Genomic DNA, 24,107 nt, shown 5'->3' on the forward strand with positions numbered 1-24,107 from the left:
AATTTTTCCAGATTTTCCTCCCATCTCATCCCTTCGTGAGAATTTGTCTAAAATGACCATCCTAAGGTCAGGCTAGATATCCTGAGTGCTATAAACTTGTCAAATATTCTTTATGGAGTTAGTGAACTTTTCATACATAGGCAGAAAACTTCTCAAGGGCAGGAGGCCCGTCTTGTACTTCTTTGTGCTCTCTTTCCATGTAATAATCTGTTGCTGGAGGCCAGGTCCGATTCTAGGCCACTCAAGTCAACAGCGGGTTATTATGAATACATACTTTGGGATCTGCTGTCAATGCCTGCATTGCTTCCACCCTTGTTAGTAAACTGTGTCTACATCTACTTCAGACACCCAGAGAAAAGATGGCCCTAAGGGGAGCTGGAGGAGAAATACAGCCTTATTGATGAGTTTTCAATACTTCCAATTCATGGCTTCCAGCAGGCTTCAAAGATGGCAGCTACTTATTAATATTAAAATTTCAAGGTGGCAACACACCTTAGCAGTTACGCTTCTGGAAGTGGCTGCCTCCTGTAGGAAGTCTCACTGTTGGCCTCTTCTCTGTGAGAGATGAGCAATTCCTAAGGCTTCCACATGGCCTGACCTCTAGGTGGGAACCCTGTCTGATCCCCTGGCTCTCAACCTCGACTGTGACTAAGAACCCCTTGGGAACGGTGCTAAAATGCAGACTCCCGGGCCCACGTAGTCCATCTTAAGGCCTTTATATATATTTACATGTACTTACACCTGTAACAAATATGTTTTGAAGTAGATTCTTCTGCAAGATGAAAGACTTTGTAGAGTTTCATTTTATGTTGGTCATTGACTCAAAAGCCCCTCTAGACCCTCAATGTTGTTGTTTTTGGAAGAAACTCCTGGAAGCAGAACACAGAGGACCTCCTTGTGGGGAGAGCATGTTGGGAAAGAGATTGGCAGGGAAGAGGCTGGCTACTCGGCTGGAACAAGACGGTGGCTCCAAGCTGCAGGGTGAAGACTCCACAGAAGACTGTGCAGAACCAAGAGAAGAGTGGGGACCAGCTGGGGACAAGGAGAAGGAGAGGGGGCGTGATGTACAGGAAATGAGAGCTGGCAGGAAGAGACAGGGCAAACAGGGTGGAGGCAACCAGAAATGGTTTTCATCTGACGCAAGACGAGGTGAAAAGGCTTCCAGGAAAGAATGTCAACTTAGTGTCAAGTGAGTCAGGAAGGTTACTTGGAATTCTGTCATCTGTCACTTGAGCTAATAACACTGAACCACTCCTAATGAGTGACTTAATTAAAACCCCCCTCTTTCTGAAAAAGGGCTTGAGCTTCTTATAAGCAAACCAGGAATAAGTTAGTGCCAAAAATACACGCCCCGAGGTCTTATTTACATTTCTCAGAGGTGGGTAAATTTGGCTCTGAACTTCTGATATGACTAAAACCTTTTATGAACACATGGCAGTGTTCTGCACAGCCGTGAACTGAATTCCGGCTCTCTCCCCAGTCCTGCAAAGTGCGAGTTACATCACAATGATGGGAACAGTCCCTGACATTCTCTTCATTTCGCAAGCCCCCTTCAACCCTCGGACCACTACAATAGACGATCTATGCAAACAAAAACCTCCAAGTTTGTTTTCAGCTAAAAGATCTCATGACTGTATGTATTCACTTTGAGTCAGAGGTAGGCACACAATTATCGGAAGCATGGAGGAACTTCCCATGGTCCATGAAGGGGAGAAGGTGAAAACAGGACTGGTGGATTGGCTCCAAAAGGATTAAGGAGATTGTTTGATATAGTTTGAAGTTTAGTTACAGGACCTGTTCCTTCAACCAAAAAGGACAAAACTCTGGACACTAAGAAAAAACTGACAGGCGAACAGGAAGGGGCTATATGTCCCAAGGAGCAGAAGAACCCAGCCCGTGTGCCACTGCAGAAAGCTCAGAGGCAGCCCCCGCAGGAGTCAGAGTTAATAGCTCCCCCAAATCTCAGGAGATTGGTCTTTTGGACTGCTTTCAAGCATCCTTGCAAATCTCCGAGCCTCTGTCCTACTGTCTGGTCTGCCCAGTATGTCGACCTGCTGAGTCTCCTGCCCCTCCTGCAATGCAGTAATCCCCTACTTACGCTGTACGACTTGGCATAAGGACCCCCGCACTGTGAAGTCTGGGCTCCTGAAGACCCCTCCCCATGTCACTTGCCATACTCCACTGTATTGGTGGTCTCTGCCTTCCTTGCCAGGCGGTGAGACCCTTCTGAACAAGGACTGTGCATTCTGATGGTCACTTTAGAGATTTGGAAAATTTAGAAACGATAATGAAGAAATCGTTCACACAGATATGCACACGTGTAGGGGGGCCCTCGAGTCACTTTCTGCACCTGGGCTGTGGGTCTGGGACACGCTTTAGACGTCATGATATCTAATGGTACAGGTCTCCTTGCATTGTTCTTTTCCCACAGCGTTATTGGTTATTATGGCTAGCTTATTCTTTTGATTGAACTGTACAACTATTTTATCTTGTCCCCCACCTCAAATCAGTTAAATTTATAAAGAAGTTTGTGGAGAGAATGTATCTTGATTTCAATTGTGATTCCTAACTAATATACGGCCACCTACTTTATTTATTTATTTATTTTAATTGTATTTTTATTATGTTAGTTACCATACAGTACACCCCTAGTTTTTGATGTAAAGTTCCATGACTCATTACTTGCGTATAACACCCAGTGCACCATGCAATACGTGCCCTCCTTAATACCCATCACCAGCCTATCCCATTCCCCCACCTCCCTCCCCTCTGAAGTCCTCAGTTTGTTTCCCAGAGTCCATAGTCACTCATGGTTCATTCCCCCTTCTGTTTACCCCCCCTTTCTTCTTCCCTTTCTTCTCCTACCAATCTTCCTACTTCTTATGTTCCATAAATGAGTGAAACCATATGATAATTGTCCTTCTCTGCTTGACTTATTTCGTTTAGCATTATCTTCTCCAGTCCCGTCCGTGTTGCAACAAATGTTGAGAAATCGTTCTTTTTGATGGCTGAGTAATACTCCATTGTATATATGGACCACATCTTCTTAATCCAGTCATCTGTTGAAGGGCATCTCAGCTCCTTCCACGATTTAGCTATTGTGGACAATGCTGCTATGAACATTGGGGTGCATAAGGCCGTTCTCTTCACTATGTCTGTATCTTTGGGGTAAATATCCAGTAATGCAATTGCTGGATCATAGGGTAGCTCTATTGGCCACCTACTTTAATGTTTTGATTTGGTAACTAAGAACCCTACCGAATTTAAAACACTACTTCTAATATTTGCTGGTACTAGCCTTAATATTATTGTTGGTTTTCTTGTCATCTACAATGAAGGGATAATTTTGCCTGCTCCTTTTTGATAGTTCGTATTTATTTTTTCTCATCCTTCTGCATTAGTTAGAAAAAGCTAGAAAAATGTTAAATGCTAGCAATGATAGTGAACATCCTAATCTGTTTTTAACTTTAATGTAAAATAACTCCAGTGTTTTGCCATAAAGAAAATATCAGCTTTTTTCATCTTTACAACAATCATATTAAAGGATATTCTTTTTTATTAGTTTTCTATAACTGCCTAGCAATTTGTACATTTAAACATCTCTCTTGGTCCCCCACCCCCCATTTTACTCTGTTTTTATGAGTATGGCTTTTCTAGATTCTACATATAAATGGTATCATACACACACAATTTGTCTTTGTCTGACTAATTTCACTTAGCGCAATGTCCTCGAGATATATCCATGTTGATGCAAATGACAGATTTCCTTCTTTCTTGTGGATGAATAACATTCCATTGTACGTCTACAACACCATCTTTACCCATTCATCCATTGACAGGCACTTAGATTGTTTCCATTTCTTGGCTATTGTGAATGCTGCTGCAATGAACATGGGACTACGGATGTCTCTTCAAAGTGCAGTGGCTTTAAACAACACAAATCTAGTGTCTTGACATTTTAGCGGGTCAGGAGCTTGGCTCAGGGTCTCCTAAGGCTAAGATCAAGATGAAGGTGGGGGGTGCAGGCACCATTGGATTTGGGTGCTCTTCCTTCCAAGCCTAGTGCAGTTGACAGGATTCATTTCTTTCTCACCTTTTCCACATGATCCCCTCCATCTTCAAGCCAACCATGCAGGTTGAATCCTTCCCCTACTTGGAATCTCTGCTGTTTGCTCTGAAGGGCTCTTGTCATTACACTGGGCCCACCTGGATAATCCAGGATAATACCCATTACTTGAAGTCAATTAATTAGTAACCTTACTGACATCTGCAAAACCTCTTCGTCATGTGAGGTGACCTAACTATGGGAGTAATACCATGGTATGGAGATCACAGGGCCCAAATTCTGTCTACCAGACCTCCCAATTTTGGTTTACCAAGTTTTAGAGTTAGAAATGAGTGCCAAATTTTATTAAATCTCTTTTTATTATCTATTATCATGATCATATACTTTTTGGGCTTTGACCTATTGATACAGTAAGAGGCTTATTAATATTTAAAAAAATTGCATTCCTGGAATATGCTCTTCTATGTCAAAATGAGGAATTCTCTTATACTCTCCCTAATATTGCTAGATTAAATTTGCTATGTTATCATGTTGACTTTTATATACATTTATTAATGAGACTCTTCTTTTTTTCATGTTGTTTTTGTCAGATTTTAGTGTTAGGTTTATGCTATCCTGGTGAAATGAACTGAAAAGCTCTCCAAGCTGCTCTAAGATCTGAAATGCTATTCAGAGCACTGGGAATAAGATTGTTTCATTCTAGCATCTTTCTTGGATGAATCTTTAGTAAATTACTCAGTTTTTCATTATTAGTAGTCTATTTAAGTTTCCACTCATTCTTTGACTCATTTCCCACAAAATCATGTTTCACTGAGATTTTCAAAGCAATAGCGGAGAGTTATATAATATGCAAACTAATGTAGTTATTTTCTAGTAACTAAAAAACTCACCTATATTTGTCTTATTTGAATCTGTTATTTCCACTTTCTTGTTATTCTCTCTTTCTGTCTTACCAGAAGTTGATCTTTCCGTTGTTTATTTTCCAAAGAATTAGAGGTGGTATCATATTTATTCTTCTGTTTTCTACGTCATTAATCATTTTCTTCCTGTTTTTCTTAAGATTATTTTGCTATTCTTTTTCTATCTTCTTGAGATGGATGCTATGTTGGTTTATTTGTTTCTAAATTCAGTTTTGTTTTTTGTACTAGATTTTTAAAAACTTTTTGTTTTATTGGCCATTCACCATCTAAGTAAACTTTCTGTTTTGGGGAGAATCCCAAAATAGGTGGGAGGCAGGACCCCACCCCCATTATAGAAGCTGAAAGTGGGTAGTTAACCTCCCCCACCTTCCTAGCTTCTTGGGTGTGGAAGCGAAACAGGCCCAGGTGCTCTCACCCAGATGTCTGAACCCAGAGTCCTTGCAGACGGACAGAGTCACAGTTTTAAGCTGATAGCAGCAGCAGAATTAGAACTCGGTGGTGGTGCAACAAACATTTTGCTTGTGGTGCTCGTGCCTCCCATGACATCCTATTGCTGTAGTGACTGTTTGCACTCAGTCACTCAGCCTTCCCTGGCTCTTCCTGGTTTCTGCGCCTGGTTCTCAGGCTTCTCCTTCATTCCTGTGAGCTACCTGACAGCTTTCCAAATAATTCCTTTTCTGCTTAGGTCAACTATTTTGTGTGTTTAAAATTTAGAATTCTAACCAGCATACAGTTTTCTTTTGCATGTTTCTTATTGTCACTTTCTAACTATTCCAAATCTGTGATTTTGAGGTTTGTGTTTGAAGTTTAAAATGTTTTTTAAAAAAAATACCACAATTGGTCAAGTTTGTATATTTATCTCTTTGTGATTGATTTCTAGTTTTACTGTTGTGCCATCAGATATTATGATCTGTGCAATGTCTGGTTTTAGAAAGCGAGGAATTTTTTGTGGCCTAGTATGATTATTTTTTGTAAATATTCCACACATAGTTAAAAAAAAAGGTAAGTATACTTTGTAGAAACAAAGTTCAGCATATATTTATTAATTATATATGAGTATTCTTTATTTCCTTACTTGTATTTTACTTATCCAAACCACCAAAATTAGAAGTATGCAATTGTTTCTCATTAGCATTATGTTTATACCAAGTTATCCTTGCTTCTCTAACAATTTTTACTTTATATATTTTGATGTAATGTTATCTGGTACATATCTGTTGATGACTAAATTATTAATTGTACTCTTTACCAGTGTAAAATTACTCTCTTTGGCTTATGCAACATAATAAATATAATGATTTCTATCTTGAATTCTCCTTAATCTGTTCTTAGTAATGATCTTTGAGGACTGTCTTTTACTCTGATGCATCTAGCTACTAGCACAGGGTCTGACACATAGGTGCTTATTAAATGTGACTGAAAAGAAAAGATACTTGAAACTGGGAGGCGGGTACAGTAAAGCCCTGTTTGTTTTGGTTCTTGGGAGGATACAAATACCAGTTCTCTCCATTCCCCTCAAATGATACACTTTCCTATGGGAAATTAATAGTCCTCTCACCATACCTAATAGTTATAAAGACATTCCAGAATGCAACTCCACACCAGAAGGCAGCTGCAATTCCAAATCTCAGATATTCTAAACCTCAATACTGAGCACAACCACACAGCAGTAACTCTAATGAGTGAGCTCTAATGTACATAGAGTGTACACAACAGACAAGATATCAGCAGTTGAGCTCAGAAAACCACATCACAGAGGAAGCAGCTGGATCAAGGGGAAGGAGACACTGTGGGCTGAGAAGGGGAGTGCGTAGTACTCCCAGGAGAAAAAGGGCACAGCAAAAAAAGAGGCAGGGGAATGAGAAAGGGAGTATATAAGGATTTTTAAAGATGGTGGTAGAGCCCTACCAAAAACAAGTCACTGAACACCAAGTCCCTGTGGAGGGCCTCTGGAGGTTCTTTGTGCCACCTACACCAGAACTAACAGACAAGGTCCGAACAAAATGGGACTAGGGCACCCCTTGTGTGAGGAAAGAGGCTGGAAGTGCGGAGTCCTCCCCAGGGGCCGACACAGCCTGAGGGCCTCACACGCCCTGTTCTTTGACCTCACAGCACTTCCAGATATGGCACGGCGTAAGCACAGAGGGTGCTCCTTGCCCACACAGGGCAGCAGGTCTGGGACCCAGGGGCTGCTGCCTCCAAAGGCCACCTCTGGGCCGCAGGCTAAGCTGCCTTCGGGCTGGTCAGAGCTAGACAAACTCCTGGTATAGCAGGCTTACAAAGGCTCGCATGCGCCATCTCATTATTTAGCAAACTCAACTTAGTCCACGGTGTGTGATCAAACTACTTTCAAGTAAGTCCCTTTTAATTACAGGTCTAGATTGTATTCAGAATACCTAATTCCGGTAAAAGCTGCTGGCTATTGTGACAGGAGACCAGAGACCACCAACGGACAGACTTCCCTGAAATGTGGAGCGGACTCACTTGGGGCTCTGGGAGTACACAGTGAGTTTGCCAGGACCTCCCAAGCACGCAGTTTGCTTTCCAGCACCTTCAGTTAGTCTCACCTTAAGAATGATCTGAGGGATCCTGAGGATCCGAGAGAGCGGAAGGGGCTCCACGGCCCCAGGTGTTGGTCATTTAAGAATATTGTATAACTTCAAAGATTGCCTGGATTAACAAATGAGCCGAAATACCCTGTTCCATATGTGCAGAAACAACTGATGGCAACAGAGAAAAATAACTAGAGAGAAGACTGAGAAAGGCTCTGAGAGAGAGAGGTAAACAGGGACAAAGCCAGAGGGGTGGGGGGGAAATATTCACTTCCAGGACCGCAGGTCACCTAAAGCGCACCAGATTACAGGAAAACAAGGTGAGTCCTACCACGCTGTGAAGACGAACCTCGTTCTGTGCAGTCGTTTGGGAGTGTTATGGCAGCATGTCCCTGGTCACCCATGATAACACTGATGGCAAGCACTCACTGAGCCCCCAGCGTGCACCAGGTCTATATGGCGCCCCTGCCGGTTAGTATCTCACTTAATCCTTAGAAGAAACCTATGAGGTAGTACTAGGGTCATCCCATTTTGCAGATGTGGTAACAGTTGGGGATAGTCAGATAACCCACCCAGGTACTAATACCATCCGATGACAGGACCTGGATCCAGTCCTGGGTCTTGTGCATTACATTGCCAACCACTAGGCTCTGCTAACCCGTTCTATATTTGCACCAGAGTCTGCTCTCTAAGAAAGCTTTTCCCTCAGTCCCCTACCAGTGTGCTCTCTTTTCAAATTTACTTAACAAAGAAAAATACTCTTCTGAACTGCCTGGGAAACTGCATTTTTCCTCTCTCCCCTCCCAGTGTAAAGTGACATTTAGTTGTGTACGTAGGAAGAACCAACCCAAACCCATTCATTACAAGGGAAGGGAAGCCGCATGTGCTAAACCCTGGCTTTCTGCACATCATTGTACATTTCTCCCTGGCTGCAAAAAGTATAATGCTTTCAATGAAAACTTTCTACCTAAAAATAAAATCATGGCAAACTCTGCAATTGCACTTCTCAGTTGGAGATATTTGCTTTCCACTCTATTTTCCCGAACGCAGAAGAAGGTCCAATTTGCTGGTCTGCTAATAGGTCACCCCAAAGGCCCAAATGCAGCATAATGAACTGGAAAACTAAAGCTATGTAGGTTTGAATCACTGGGTGGCTATTCCAGGAGTGCTGTGAGTAGCTTTATTTTAAATCAGCTGTATGCTACTTATCTCACCTGTCATTTGTACACTGAGGCCCTGATCAAGGTTTGCCAAACTCCAGCCCCAGGTCCAGCAGATGCTGTTTAGAGGCAGATGTTGGCAATGTGCCCTTTGGCCAGTTTTCCTCCTCTTGAGGACACTCCCAAACTTTCCCCCTTTCTTGCCTCTCCCTTTGTGGTTCTGAGTCTCCCAATTATAGGACACCACCGTGCTTATTTGGGGAGTGCTGGATTGCTACCATGACTTGGATTTATCAGAAAGGTTGCAGAAGGGCTCCTAGACACTATCGACTGGAGGCTCTTATTTTCTCAGATGGTAGTTTCCATAAGACATTGTGGTATCGTAAACAGTTATCCTCGAGGAGAAGTACACCATTAACTGGGGTTGATTTATAATTTTAGTAAGGGGATTTTACATCTAATTCATCAGCGTTCTTTAAGGGACATGTATGTACACCTCCGGGTGTTGGAGGGAATAAATACGATTACATGAGCTTTTAGAAAGTGTTTTACAATAATCCGAAGAGAATTTTAAAACACGATGAGCTGGGAAGAAAGTTTTATCATGATTAGGAGTCTAGCCTAGAGAAAGAAACAGAAGATTGAGACCAGTTGATATAAATGGAACGGTCAGATGTCTAGGAATAGGTAAACATTTTTATAAATAATAAAGAGAAGGAGGTGCCCAGTAAGCTCTTTGGGTTTGTAGATATCAACTCCCTACCCATAAATGCCCAGTGGCATAAGTCACTAGACCTCTAGGAGAAGGCATGCAAAGTAACAGAAGAGCTTTTGTGAAAAATGTAAGTTACATCATACAATATTCCATCATATAATATTCCATCATGTAATATCAAAATTACGACCCAAGCAAGGGTCTTGAGAATCCCTACAGGTTACTCCCTGAAGATATTTAAGCCACTGCAATGCTTTGACTTAAAAGCGTGCTCAAGATGGCCACTGGGGCTGAAGTCCCCAGGAAGCCTATCAGAAATCTAACAAGACTGTCGTGTATCCTTGTGGAAACCCTGGTCTGCCCCGACACAGAGGACCAGGTGCGATTTTGGTCATCACATCCATAGAGGGCTACAGTAGCTCAAGAAATCAAACAGAGAAAGCCAATCAAAACTATCAAGGAAGCAGCAGTAAGAACAGATTAGCAACAATAATTACAGATATAACAGTAACATTTGCTCTATACCAGGCACTATGCCAAGGCACTCTTCTGGGCACTCTTCCTTGTATGGACCCATTTAACCCCTCAACCATCCAATGAAGTAGTTACTGTTACCAACCCCATTGTACAGATGGGAAGACTGAGGCATAGAGCGTTTAAGTAGCTTGTTGGAGTCATGATGCTGGTATTTGCACCCAGGCCATCCGGTGCCAGATTCCCAGCTCTCGACTCAGGCTACTTGCAAAATGGGAAAAGACTGAATGAAATTTCATGCTGTTCTGCTTGGGGGGCAAGGCTTAAAGTAATTTATCTAAGTTAATAAAACCAAGACAAGGTCTCATGGGGAAAGCAGAGACTTTCTACCAAATTGTAGATTTTTAAAGTTAGGATGAAGTAATTTTCAGACAAATAAGAGGAAAACAGTTTTGCACAGCAGAAGTGCATTGTAACGTTTTATTTTCCTCAAGAATAGAGACTACAAATCCTAACAGACTCAGAAAGAGTGTTGGCCATTGGTGTGTTACTGAGGTAAACAAGGTTGGGTATGAGCTAATAGAGGATTCCTGTGCCTAACGCCCAGAAGTATCCGTGGTCATTTCTATTAGAGGCAGGCCATGGGACTGGAGAAACGTGGGTCTTTCCCAGTGGGCAGAGCTTTTGTGTAACCCACCCTTCCTGTGACTTGGGTCTTCTACCATCTCCTTGCCAGCTTCATCTCTAAGAAGCTTCAGACCAGAGAAAAAGATGGTCTGTGGGTGTGGCTAGCAGTTCTCAGTCTGAAGTGACAGGAAGTGCTTGCCAAGTAATTCCAAGGGGCTGAGACCCATGTCAGCTGTAAAAATCCTGTGCTGGGCCAATGGTGCCTAACTGTAGAGACACGTCTTACCACGGAGGACATCTGTGCTACCCATTCCCTCTGCCTGTTTCTCTAGTCTGCCCTGGAGAAAGCAAGCAGACAGAGAGGGATGGTCTTGGTGGTCTCTGGAAGAGCAAGATCCTAACTGTAGGCCTGAAAGTCTCCGGCCTCTGCCTCTTTTCCTCTTCTTGGGATTCAAGGGGCCTCCAGCTCCCCTACCAAGTGCCGCTCTGAACAGCTGGGAGAACTGCACAAAGCACATCCGGCTACATTTGGGCAATGGAGGGACCTCGGGTCGACATGGTTTCATTTGCAGTGCCTGCTGACCTCGCAGCTCCAGGCAACAAAGAACCCACTCTGGAGCGTGTGCTCCGGGAGGAGAAGGCCTAGGGCGCTGTACCGGGAGTGGAGGTGGCGGAAGACGGAAAAAGGAAAAACAGAGATTTGATAACACCAGGCTTGGTGAATGGGATCAGCGGCAGGAGGCACTTGAAATATTAACTAGTATTGAGTTGTTCGGTTCTGGAGGGTTAAAGAGACACTCATGCTGACTGTCTTTAGCGCAGTCTTCTCCAAGGAAATCAGCCACCCCATTAGCTACAGACATCTCACCACCCACGTGAGAGGCAGAACAGAGGCATGTCGGTGGCTACTCACCTACGCAGTTATCGCAAAGGCTACAATGAGAGGCACGAGGGGGCCGGAAAATCTTGCAGGTGAAACAATATTTAAGTTTTACAGTCTGGCCATTGATGATGACTTCTTTGGTTCTGGGAGGTGGGCGGTACCCCCCTGAACCGGTGCCGTTTGCGATATCTGTGGAGAAAAGAAAAAGAACACACGCCCTTAACACAGTCGCTTGGCCTCTGCAGTCTATCGCACCTAGAAGGGAGGCCTGGAGGGAGTCTGCATTTCTAAGGGCAGTGGCCACACTTGGCCTTGGGACACCTCTGCCTTTCTGGGAGGCACCTGCTGCCCCACAGCCTTCCAGCTCCTTGCCAGGGCTCAGGCCGCCTGGACTGTTTCACACAGGTGGGAGCGGCCACGTGACTGAGCTCTGGCCAATGGGATTCGAGCACATATGACCAGGCCAGCCAATGGGTACCTCCCCATGGAGCCCCGCCCGCCCTCTCCCCTCCAGGCAGGTGCACCTCGGAACCAGAGACTGGGGACCCTGGGTGACTGCGCAGAGTAGAGCTGCCTCTCTGACCTCTTCACCTTCCATACTGTTACATGGACACTAAATTCCCACGGTGTTAAACTGCTGAAGGTCTGGGCTTTATTTGTTACAGCAGCTAGTGTTGCCCTAATTAATATAGCAGGTGACACTGATACCAAGATCTTTCTCTGATGGCTCATTCCAAATACACCTTAAGAATTCCCCATCTTGCACACTGGCCTCCTCAAAAATAGCAGGTATTGGATGGAGGGAATATAATATTTTATTAATTATATATTATTATGTAATATTATATTATATACTTTTAAATGTATATTTATACATAAATATATATATGTTGAATGTATATTTTACATTATATATATTTTATAATATATAACATAAATTATATATTATATATAATACAATATACCTTTAAATGTATATTTATACATAATATATGTATAAATTATGTATTTATAAATAATGTATAATATACATATTATATATAATTATATATATGAATATATTTAAATGCATATTTAAAAATAATTTCCATATTTTATAGTCTGACCAGCATCTTTCATTATCTTTTAGAACCAGTTTTTTAAATGTTGAAGAAAATACAAATATGTATATTTTTTAAAGTTTCATTTTATCTTACAATCTGGTTCTTGTCTCTGAGTTCACGTTAGAATCACCCAGGAGCTTTTAAAGTTCCCCTAAGGCATGGACCCTGCCCCAGACCCATTAAATCAGAATCACCCCCAGGGTGATTCTAATGTGTGGCAGGGTGGAGAACCCCTGCTCCACAGGAAGATAACATGGGAGTTTTATTCTCATCTAGACCTCTCCCAGCCCTGTGAGGCCTGCCAGAAAGAATTTGGGGCAGCTAGCTGTGCAGCCAAGAGCAGGAGGCCACGGGGGATGAACAGCAAGAATATCTAAGGGCTTCGGCAGAGACTCTGCAGCCAATAAACAGGCAGGGCAGACCCTAGGGGCTGGAGGAAATCTTGGGAAACTTCATGGTGTTCTCGAAACAGAGCCCGTAGCACTAAACGTAGCTGTCCCTTTTAATTCATATACACTGAAAGTACACACGATCAGACAGCAACAGTTGCAACATTTGGTAAATTTGCCAAGTGGTAGTGGTGAGTCCCATCACCCACTGAGGCCCCCACAAACAACCTGGGCAGGAGCTATGGGAAGAGCTTCCAAAACTACTGATCTTTCCTTCCTACCCTCAGAGAGTCTGATTTCATTGGCAGGGTATAGTCTGGCATCAGGGTGGTAAAAACTCCCCAGGTATGGTGGTATCTGCCACGCTGCACCCTCTGCCTGCACCCTTGCACGGACAGAATCCACCATGCGTGCATTGTGACATCAGGGGCCCCTTACCCTTCATCCCAATGTCCTTATAAGAGGAGGACCCAGGCCTGAAAATCTGCCCCCGCCCTGTGGCCTAAGTGTTGGTATTTGTGAAAATACCAGCCCCAGTGGTAGGGCAAGCATTTTGAATGGTTAGCAGCCATTTTCTATTCATGGAAAAATTAAAGTTCTCCAAGCATTGTTATGGAAGGAGAGGACAGAGAGTTCAGGAACACCTGAGGGAGAGACGGTGGTGGGAGGGCAGGGAAACGGGAAGAGTAAGGAGCAGCCCTCTGCTCTACCCCTTGGCTGAGGACAACCCTTCTACTTAGAATAATTAAACAGCCGTGGAGCCATCCCAAGGACCCCGAGTGGCCTTGCCAAGCAGGATACCCTCTCTTGGTATGTGTCCCACCTGCCCGGCCCCCCACTGGCTGCCTTATCAAACATCTCAACGGATTCTGTAATAAGGAGAAAACAAAGAGACGAGATGGCTGTGTACTTCCGTAAGCATCTGGGTAAAAATAACTTGCTTTGAATACATCAAAGATAAGGTCAGCTCTCCAGAGACCTGCCAACTGGGTGCCACCAAGGCCTCAATTAATTATGACTTGGTACCTCACTGGCCTTATGTCAGCCATGAAATCTACTGTATCAGTTCAGCTCTTGCGAACATGGGCAGAAAAACTAGAAAGCCAGATACAGGTTTAAAAATAATAATCCAATCAATAATATTTGTGTTAATTTAATCAAAAAAGTTTAAAAACTGAATTGTCAAGGACAGTGTTTTAAAAAGCAGGGATGACGCACTCATCCACACTAGAACCACTAAAAAAATCCTGGTCTGAGTAGCAGTGACTTGGGAAAGGATCTGCTCGCACTTCTTAAGACAAACTAGTGAGCCTGTAGTTCCCAAGTACTTTTTGGAAAGATTAAAACTTTGATACAATGTGAACTGAAGGCTAGAATTCAACAGACAAGGTCAACTGAAGCTTAAGACTTAAGCTAAACCCCAAAACTCTTGACTAAATATCTGGAGAGCTTTTTATGTAAAAGAAATTGAAAAATCAGAAGACCTAGATTCAGGGCCCAGCTGTGCCATCATTAACTGACTGAAGGTCCACAGAACTAAAGAAAAAAAAAGTCAACTGACATTTAGGACATATGGTTGATCCTTGAACAATGTTGGGGTTGGGGGCGCTGACCCCTTGCATAGTTGAAAATCCAAGTATAACTTCTGACTCCTCCAAAACTTAATTACTAATAGCCTATTTTGACCAGAAGCCTTACCAATAACATAAAGGTAATGAATATATATTTGGTATATTATATGCATTACATACTGTATTCTTACAATCAAGGAAGCCAGAGAAAAGAAAATTTTATTAAGAAAATCATAAAGAAGAGAAAATACATTTACAATACTGTTCTGCATTTATCGAAAAAAAAAATGCACGCATAAGTGGTCCCATGTAGTTCAAATCCACGTTGCTCATGGGTCCGCCGCATTGACTCTAAGCCAAATACCACGCCAGAGGCCGTGGGGGCCCCATACATGAACAAACACAGATATGGGTCCCCAGGGGTCTCCTGGCCACTCTGGCCACCCCATTCCCTCAGCCAGCTTGCCAGATGCCAGTCTCACAACCACCTCAGGGCCTCCCATGGGGCCCACGTGGTCCTCTATGCACCTGACCTTCTCTTGCCATTCAGTCTTAGAGAGAGCCCGTGCTCAAAGCCTCCTTGAGCCCCCTGGACAGATGATGCTGTTTCCTACTTCCAGGCACGGTGCCTTCTCCCATTGGGCCTCCTTTTCCAGCTCTCTGCGTAGATACCCGTCATCCTTAAAGGACCAGTTCAAGCTTCTCTTTGTAAGCTGAGCTCTTTCCTCCTTTGGAGTCCTACCATGCAGTTCATGTACGTATATAGGATGTTCAATCGGTGATCGCGTTGTGCTAGCAGGGGCCAGTCCTGTGCTGGGAGCAGGGGAGACTCGTTCTCTGCTGGTGGTCCTCACAGGTTGGATGGAAGACCTGGGACCTCGCTAGGGCAACCAGTACAAGGATCTGCTTTTGTGTCTTCTCCCAGATGCTGCTGGAGGGCAGGGACTGCGCCTTACCCGCTTGCATGTTCCCAGGGTCCAGCAGAGCTTCTCGCACACAGTAGGTCCTCAAGGTGCATGCCATCTGGAAGGCCAACAGTTCTGGCAGGTGGGCCCGTAAGATGCCTGGACGCCCAGGACTGGTGTCCTCCAGCACTCACTGTCAGCGGTCCACTGCCCTTAGTCCTCAGAGCCAGTGACTCTTCCCTCCCTGGGGATGCCCCTCTCAAGATCTCCCTGAGGCTGTTGCTCCTCTTAAATGTGTCCCTAGCTGCTGCTGGTCCAGAGGCCCATCTCCCACAGCTCGTCTGCACCACCAGAGAGGGCCAGGCAACATGGCGGCTGCACACCAACAGCTTTCAGGCATGCCTGCGTCCAGGATAGATGTGAATACTAGGGCCTTGATATCCAGGGCTTCAAATACCCACCTGAGCACAAAGGAAGTTTCTCAACATTCACACTGACGCCAACGGCCGGTCATAAAATCTGTTCCTTGTCCCCGGCGACGACGAGCCCCCGTGGCCCACCCCACATCACAGGCCACAGGTGGTGCTGTTCCTGGTTGAATCCTCGATTACTCTGTTTTTGGTTTGGGGTTTTGTTGTTGGCAACAATTGTGCCTCCGGTTCCCTGGGCTGCTCTCTATGGCGTAAGTACAGCCATTGCAAAAAGAGTAACTGAGGTCTGCAATATCTAATGGACAAAGGACACTAGAACTTGGGGGGATAACCCTCTAACAGTACTTCAAGTTTATTTGAGTCCATATTTCTTAAGGACATTTTTATATGCATTTTGAAAGAGAACTTAAAAGCCTGACATGGTCTTTTTCTTCATAAAGTCACCCCCACCCCCTGCAAACGTCGGTAGCTGTGAGGGTGGAGGCAGAAACAGTGACAGATCCCCATCTGGCAGGAAACTCACAATCAGCAAAGGAAGAGGGGGTCTGCAGAGAGGGGGAGCAGGAGGGGGTGCCTTGTGCGCAGTGTGAGTCCAGGGACACGAAGTTTTTCACTCCGAGAGGAGACCCGGGCTCAGTAGAGGTCTTAAGTAAGTTGTTTGCTAACACATGCCTATTTCAAAGCCACTCTCCGAATCAGTCTTGTTCTTTTCTTGAAAGAATAATAAATAGGGCACTCACCTCCCGAGAGACCCACTTGTCTACCATCTCATTTATTCCTGCTCCAAATTCAGGGAGAAAATTGTTGAACTTTTAAAACCGTTGAACTTCACCATATAAAGTAACTGAACTCTGCTTTTTTAAAATGCAGAGGGAATGGGGTGCCTGGGTGGCTCCATTGGCTAAGCGTTCGACTCTTGATTTCAGCTCAGGTCATGATCTCAGGGTCATGAGATCGAGCCCCGCCTCGGGCTCTGTGGGCAGTGGGGAGTCTGCTTGAGATTCTCTCCTTCTCCCTCTGCTCCTCCCCCTGTTCACCTGCTCTCTCTTGCTCTCTCTATAATAAATAAATGAAATTTTTAAAAAAACGCAAAGGGAAAAATCCGGACTCACAAAAGATGTACCTTAAGATTCTTTTCCTTTACCGAAAAGATTTGAAACACTGGGATTCCTGGATGCATTGACGTTTCATAGACGATTCACCACCACTGACGGTGTCCTCCAGAGAGGGGGAGTCTCTACTAATAAATGTTTAACTGGAATGAAGGTAAAGCTTCTCCGCACTGGGATACAAGTCGCTGCGGAAGTGCAATCTGCTTTATACGCAGGCCTTCACGATTCTGTCCCTGCATGCGCTGAGGGCAGCTGTTGGATCTAATACATCTGCAATGTCATAAGGCTCCTTTCCTTGGCACTCTGCAGCCTCAGGACACAGACTACCGAACCTCGAGATGGTTATCTACCCTGAAGGAAGATGGCTGAGAGCCAATTAACACAGCCTCTTGGCCAACCGTCTGTAAGCTTCCAAGACCATAGGAAGATATTAAAATGATTAGATCTTAGACAACTCAACTATTAAAGCATTAGGGGGGAAAGTAGAGCAAATCCTCGTCTGTCCACAGACATTGGTTAGGTTTCCACTCGAGGGTAAAATGTGGATATTTTCTCACCTATATACTGGATGGCAGTAGCTTTGCCTCTGTAAATGCTTAGGTAAGAAGGTGCGTTTGAGGGCTCGTGAAGCGGTGTTGGTCTCCAGCCCTCTCCCTCCCGTCCGAAGCTCTGCTCTGTCAGTTTGTCTTAAACGTTTATCTTCAAGGACTAAAACTGATGCCTGAGGTGAGGCTCGAGCCAGCAGAGTTTCAAACCCGAGACACACAGGGGGGCAGGCGAGTCCCCTCTGCTCCGTGGGGCACATCTCAAGTAGGAGCAGAGAGGGCCTGCAAAGCCGGGAGCAAGAGAACAAGGAAAGCAGAAGTGGGGAACCCATGGGCAAGTGTGGGTCCCACATGGGACGGAAGGGGATTCTTTTTTTCATGGAGTCTCACGTCCTTCCTGGCGGTCCTGCCTTTGTGAACAAAGCAGTGGGGACTGGGGCTGCCTGGGAACCGCTCAGGAGGAGGAATGGAAAGGGACAGGCACGGACACTTTCTGGTTCTGAGGGGGAGTGATTCATATGCGCTCTTCCCACTCACAGATGTCCCCCACGCTGCGCACAGCACTGTAAGAGGTGGAAGTTGGGGGGACAATGAAAGGGCAGCAGCGGGCAGCGGCAGCCTAAGAAAGGGGGAAATGGTGAGTGCGGACAACAAACCCAGGCTGACGGAGCAGCTCAGGCTGGATCTCGCCTCTCCTGAATGCGCAGCTGGGTTTGGTCATAGGAGGTCACCTCGCTTAGAAACCACAAAGGCTTTGGACTTACTCCGGACTTGGTCTCATAGGATGATCTCCCTTAGGAGAGAACTTGGTCAAGGAAAAAGCATCTGTCAGATGAGAACTGTAACATACTCTTCAGCCCCACAAGAACTTGACCACTTAAGGCTCTAACCAGGAACCGAGGAAAACACAATGCAATATTGGTAGAGAATTGGGCAAAGCCACCTTTCTCTGTGTGCTTCATAGAAAGTAGAAAAAGGAAGCGTCAGAGAATGAGCTTCATGTGCACTCAGTGCTAGCTTCACGCATTCATTCACTATTCTTGTCAAATATTTATTAGGCCCCAACTGTGTGCTACACAGTCTTCCAGGTGCTCTGGATACAGTGGCGAATACATTAAGTCCTCTGTCGTTTTGTGGCTTACGCTCTAGGGAGGGCAGATAAACCCAAAGTACGGACTTTTAAACGTACAAACAAATCACATTCAATAATATATCTTACACTTGGCTGATGATCAAGGTCACCTAGGGCAGTGATTCTCAACCAGGGGTGATGTCGTGCCCTAGGGAAAATCTGGCCAAAGTCAAAAATGTCTGAAGACGTTTTTGGTTGTCAGAAGCAGGAGGGAATGCTATTGGCATCGAGTAAGAACGGCCCAGGGATGCTGCTGAACATCATACAATACACAGGACAGCCCACGCGGCAAAGAATCACCCAGCCCAAGATAGCAATGGTGCTGAGGATGTGGAACCCTGGCCCGGGGCTGTGCTACTCAAAGTATGTTCCGTGGACCGGCAATAGCAGCGTTGCCAGGAAGCTTGCTAGAAATGAATAATGCCATGGGGAGCAGGATGCAGGGGACAGTTTGAGAAGCTGGCCCAGAAGCAAACACTCCTTAGCAAGCAGGACAAAAGCCTGGAAAGTCCCTAGATGAATTCTTTCAGGTACCATGACAAGCACCACCTGTGAGTGAAGGTTTGCTCACTTGGGAGCCTTTTAAAATGCAAAGATTCCTTAGTCCTGAAGATTCTTAGGTCCACAGGGGGTAGAGCCCAAGAATCAGTAAGTTTAGAAAAGCTCCCTGTGGACATCTGATGAAGAGGCTTGGGCTGCATAGGACAGCTAAACTCTCAGCCTGGGTCTCTGTATCACTAGCTGGAGAATAGCAGCAGTTGGCCCAGGGACGCTAGAGAGAGATGTGTGCCTTATTTTGTTTCATTTTATTTTTTTTGATGTGTGCCATTTATAAAGATGCTAACGTTACCCGGAGAGCCGATTTTATCTAGTTAACGATGGAAAATGGAAAGTCAGCCTAGTGAAACTGCCAGGCCAGGTTTTCAAATGGTGCGTTTTTGTTGCATTTATAACAGTGTAACTTTTTGTTCAATCTTAAAAGAACCTGAATATTCAAAATGGGCAAGAAGGAAGTGGCTCTGGTTTACGTGGATGGGCCCGGCTTGTTTCATGCCCTGGTTCCAGGGGACACAGTTTGAAAAAGACAACAGCTATTTTAGGTAAGTAGGGCCCTGTTAAATTAAATGTCATTAAAGGAGAGATATTGTCCACATTTGTATGTGCTCACAGAGTTAAGGAGATGGCTATGAGCGTGAATTTTAACTGTGACCGCTGAGTGGTAAACATCATTCTTCACTCTGTCGCAAAAATAATCCCATGAGTATAAGCCCCAATATTTCTAAAAATAGTTCTGGAACATTCCTAAAAATGTTCCAGAAAATGGGAACACAGAATGGCATTGGTGAGAGAAGTGTGATTTTTTTTTTAATCTGGTGGAGAAAACAGGCCTCAGTTTCTCCACATTTAAACTAGGATACCTTGAGCACCCATAGTTCGGGGCTATTGTAATTCATTGAAAGACCTTGAAAACTGTCAGATGCTATGATGTTCATAGCTATTAAAGTTTCTCTTTTTGGGGGCCTGACCAGATCCTCTAGATATATATGTATCTCACTAACTAATGCAATTAAAAACAGAAGAAAAAGAAAGTGCTTAGTAGCTATGACCTTTTTAGTTTGACTGAGTTAATCCAAAACATGCTTCTAGCAAAATGAAAATTAATGACTCTTATTTTTTGCCATACTTATCTTTCCACATGGATGTCAAAACCTTGACCTTAAATGCAAAAGAAATAAAGGTCAGTTTGTCCTTGCAAAGTTTTAATTTCTCTCAATTTTTTGGTCAAAGTTCTCTGAGCACACACACACCAAACTGCTGTGCTGTGTAAATGAAAATCAATTCTTTCACTGAAGGCCAAGCTAGAAGTATTTGCGCGCGTTTCTACTCCATGGGGCACAGTCTCTGCACCGTCAGAAGCTACTAAATATTGTACAATGATAGAGCTCAGTCTGGGTTGTCAGTGTTTGGAATATTATATGACAAGGAGGTGAAAACAAGGTAAAAACTGGGCACTGGGGGCGCCTGGGTGGCTCAGTCAGTTAAGTGTCTGCCTTTGGCTTACGTCATGATCCTGGGGTCCTGGGATTGAGTCCTACATCAGGCTCCCTGCTCTGCGGGGAGTCTACCTCTCCCTCTCTCTCTGCTGCTTCCCCTGCTTGTGCTCTCTCTGTCAAATAAATAAAATCTTAAAAAATCCCAAAAAACCTGGGATACCACGTGAGAGCAGGGCTGTACTTCCTCATTATCATGAGGAAAATCTGACATGCTTTTTTTGAAGTTTGAGTGGCATTAATATGAGGGCATTAGCAAGGACCAGCTTCTATCTCATTCTGTACAGCAATGTTATAAGATTTTGTCTTTAGCACTGAGAAAAAGAGAGAATTAAGGATGCCCCTGCAGAACTAGTGGATGCCATTTATAAATGCACTGTGTACTTTCACGGAAGAAGTGCCCATCTATGGTGGCTCTATACTGTTTTCTCTTTTGCCTCTCATCAATACCGATTGGTAAAATTCATAAGAATTTCAATGAAATCACTAGTATAAATCTATATCTGGGTATCTATGTATCTATCTAAATGTTAAAACCATATATATATATATAATATTAGCAATAACCAGTTGGAAACTATAAAGGGATAAAATCCCATTTACTTCAGAAAAAGTAATCATAAGACTCTAGGAATAAACCTAACCCAAAAAATAGTTGCTGGGTTTCAAATGCAGAACCCTAGAAAACAAAATTGAGACTTTAAGGAGGTTTTGGAAAAACATGGAGGAGGGGCACCTGGGTGGCTCAGTAGGTTAAGCTTCTGCCTTTGGCTCAGGTCATGATCCCAGGGTTCGGCCCTGCCTTGGGCTCTCTGCTCAGCAGGAAGCCTGCTTCTCTCTCTCCCTCTGCCTGCAGCTCCCCCTGCTTGTGCTTTGTCAATAAATAAATAAAATCTTGAAAAAAAGGAAAAAGAAAAACATGGAGGAGCATTCCACATCCTGGAGTGCAAGATTCTGTATTTTAAACATGTCAATTCTCACCAGATCACTTTATGCCCCTATTACAATGCCAATCAAGATTCCAATATGATTTGGGGAAATTCTGACAAACTGGAAAAATGATTCTAAGTTTTATCTGGAAGAATAAAATGGTGAGAATATTTGCAAAGCAAAAACAACAACAACAACAACAACAAAACAAGGGGAAATAATTGTCCCAGGAAAAAAGTGAAACATTGAAATAGAATAGAACCTTCCCAAAGAGATGCAAATTCTGTAAGATTCAGTATTAGATAAATGCTGCTTTTCAAATCAGTGGGGGAAAGCAAGGGTTATTCAATAAATGGAAATGGGATAAATAGCTAATCATTTAGAAGGAAAAAACCCAAAAGTTAGAACCATATCTCATATCTTATACCAAAATATGTAAACGTAAAACATAAAAGAAAAATGTGCATAAACTTAAGAGTCTGGGTGCAGGGAAGTGCTTTCTAAACATGACAAGGCAGCATACATAAAGAAAAGACAGACAGCTCTGACTATACAAAAATTTGAAAAACTATATGTCAAAAACTCCTAAAATGCAAATGATAAAGTAGAAATATAGTTACACACATAACAAAGAGTCGTATCTTTAAAGAGCTCTTACAAACGATTAAGAAAAAGGCAAATATCCCAGTTGAAATGGGGAAAAGAGGTGAACAGGTAACTCACACACAAGGGAGAACTACGCCAGTAAATCTATTGAAGAAGTTTGCCATTTGGCTGGCCCCAATTTCAGAAAGTCATAGGTTAATTTTAAATGATGATATTTAGTATTGGTGAGAGCAGGGAGAATAGGCATGGTCGTGTACTTTTGGTGGGAATATAAACTAATGTAACCTTTTGAGGAACAAGTTTGCCATATGTCTCAAAACATTAACAACCGATATATACCTTTGGCAAAGCAAGAGCATCTTTAGACATCTGACCTCAGGAAATTTCCATGAACGTTGATTGCGACACTGTTTTTAGTATTAAAAACTGAAATGTCAATAAAAGGGAGTTGGTTAAATGAATTGTGATACGTGACCATACAATGGGTGGCCATACCCTATTGAAGATGGAGTCGAATGGTTCACAGTGCACAGCAGGGAAAAGCCTGTTTTCAAAACAGTAATGTACGACGAGAGCCCATATTTGCGTAAAAATATATTCTGCGGAGAAAAGATACTGAAAAGAAACATCAAAACGTTAACCATGGGTATCTGATTGGTCAGATTAATTAAATTAATCCATTAGTTAAAAAAATAAAGAATTAAATAAGTTCTTTATGCCTCCCAGGGGTTCTACAATCAACAAATATTATTTTGTAATGAACAAAAATGTTACTTTTAAAACAGCAGGCAAGAGGCATAAAACATTTGCAAAAGGGGTTGAGATAGTCCGGGTTCCCTCTAATTCATAAAGTTAGGCGTCAATGGAAATATCGCCACCGCTTCCGAAAAATACTTTTAAATTCATAGATTTCAGCAATTGTTCTATCTTGTTTGTACTTAGTGACTGTTTTTGAGCATTTACTGTGTACAAGGACCTGTTCTAGGCACTGAGGATAAAGCAATGAACAAAACATACAAAAACCTCTGCTCGCCAGCCACTGACATTTTGTACAGGAGAACCAGAAAATAAAAGGTTTTGAGCAGAGGCGACATTCATCAATAATTTTAGAAAGATATCCTCTCTGCCTCCCCTAAAGACAGCATTAGATTTTTTCAGATTCTTTTTTCATTCCTGAAACGATGTGAGAAGGAGTCTGCTTGACTCATGGGGGCCACTTGTCGCTCCTGGACTTTGAATCCTCCTCCTAGCTCTCTGGCAGCACGTGGTGCAATCTGGGGCCAAGTCATACAATTAGCTCACTAAACGCAGATTATCTCCGCACAACATTTATCTCTAGGAACAGTGCCTTTCCTGCTACTGGGCATTGCATTCTTTCCACTGCCACAATATCTTCCAGATTTTGCGCCAAGAGAAAGCAAGAGGAACAGAGAATTTCCCTGGGAGTCAGGAGACCGAGGTATCTCGTCCGCACTGCCACCGCCGAGTGATTGAAGTTCGCTGGGCTACTCCAATCTGTAGAACAGGGAGCCGGCGAGATGAACCAAGAGACTCCAGACTGTTTCGGGAGTCGGATTCTATACAGACTCCTGTCCCCAGCTTTCCAACTCCCCTCGGCTTTGCGCTCTTCATCGTGCGTGTGACTGAGTCTGGATCACACCAAATAACGGCCTATGTTCTCCATGAACTCATTGCTTGTATTTTTGCTTTAGTCCCACAAGCAGATGGTAAATGGGCTGAAGGCATACTGCAGGTGGGCACTCAATAAATGCTTGTTAACCAGCCCTCCATTACAGCGACGACAATGCAGCACCTTTCCACTTACAGTGCTTCAATGAAATTGTTCCAGTCCTCTTGCTTCAGACTGCACCACTGAGGACGTGCTCCTTCCTAGCTAGAGCAGCATGGGAGAGCTCCCCCACTCCCCAACGGATC

General features: G+C 43.8%; 1 protein-coding gene across 2 annotated transcripts in view; it reads right to left on the reverse strand.

Moving 5' to 3' along the window:
• ZDHHC14 (zinc finger DHHC-type palmitoyltransferase 14) overlaps positions 1–24,107 on the reverse strand; it is a 262,897-nt gene that overhangs the window by 64,108 nt on the left and 174,682 nt on the right. For both annotated transcript variants that reach the window (XM_057310924.1, XM_057310923.1), the window contains exon 3: positions 11,428–11,586. In XM_057310924.1, coding sequence (XP_057166907.1) covers positions 11,428–11,586 — 159 coding nt within the window. The remainder of the gene's footprint in view (positions 1–11,427; positions 11,587–24,107) is intronic.

The sequence above is a fragment of the Ursus arctos genome, unplaced genomic scaffold, assembly GCF_023065955.2.
Source record: "Ursus arctos isolate Adak ecotype North America unplaced genomic scaffold, UrsArc2.0 scaffold_13, whole genome shotgun sequence".
Classification (NCBI taxonomy): Eukaryota; Metazoa; Chordata; class Mammalia; order Carnivora; family Ursidae; genus Ursus; species Ursus arctos.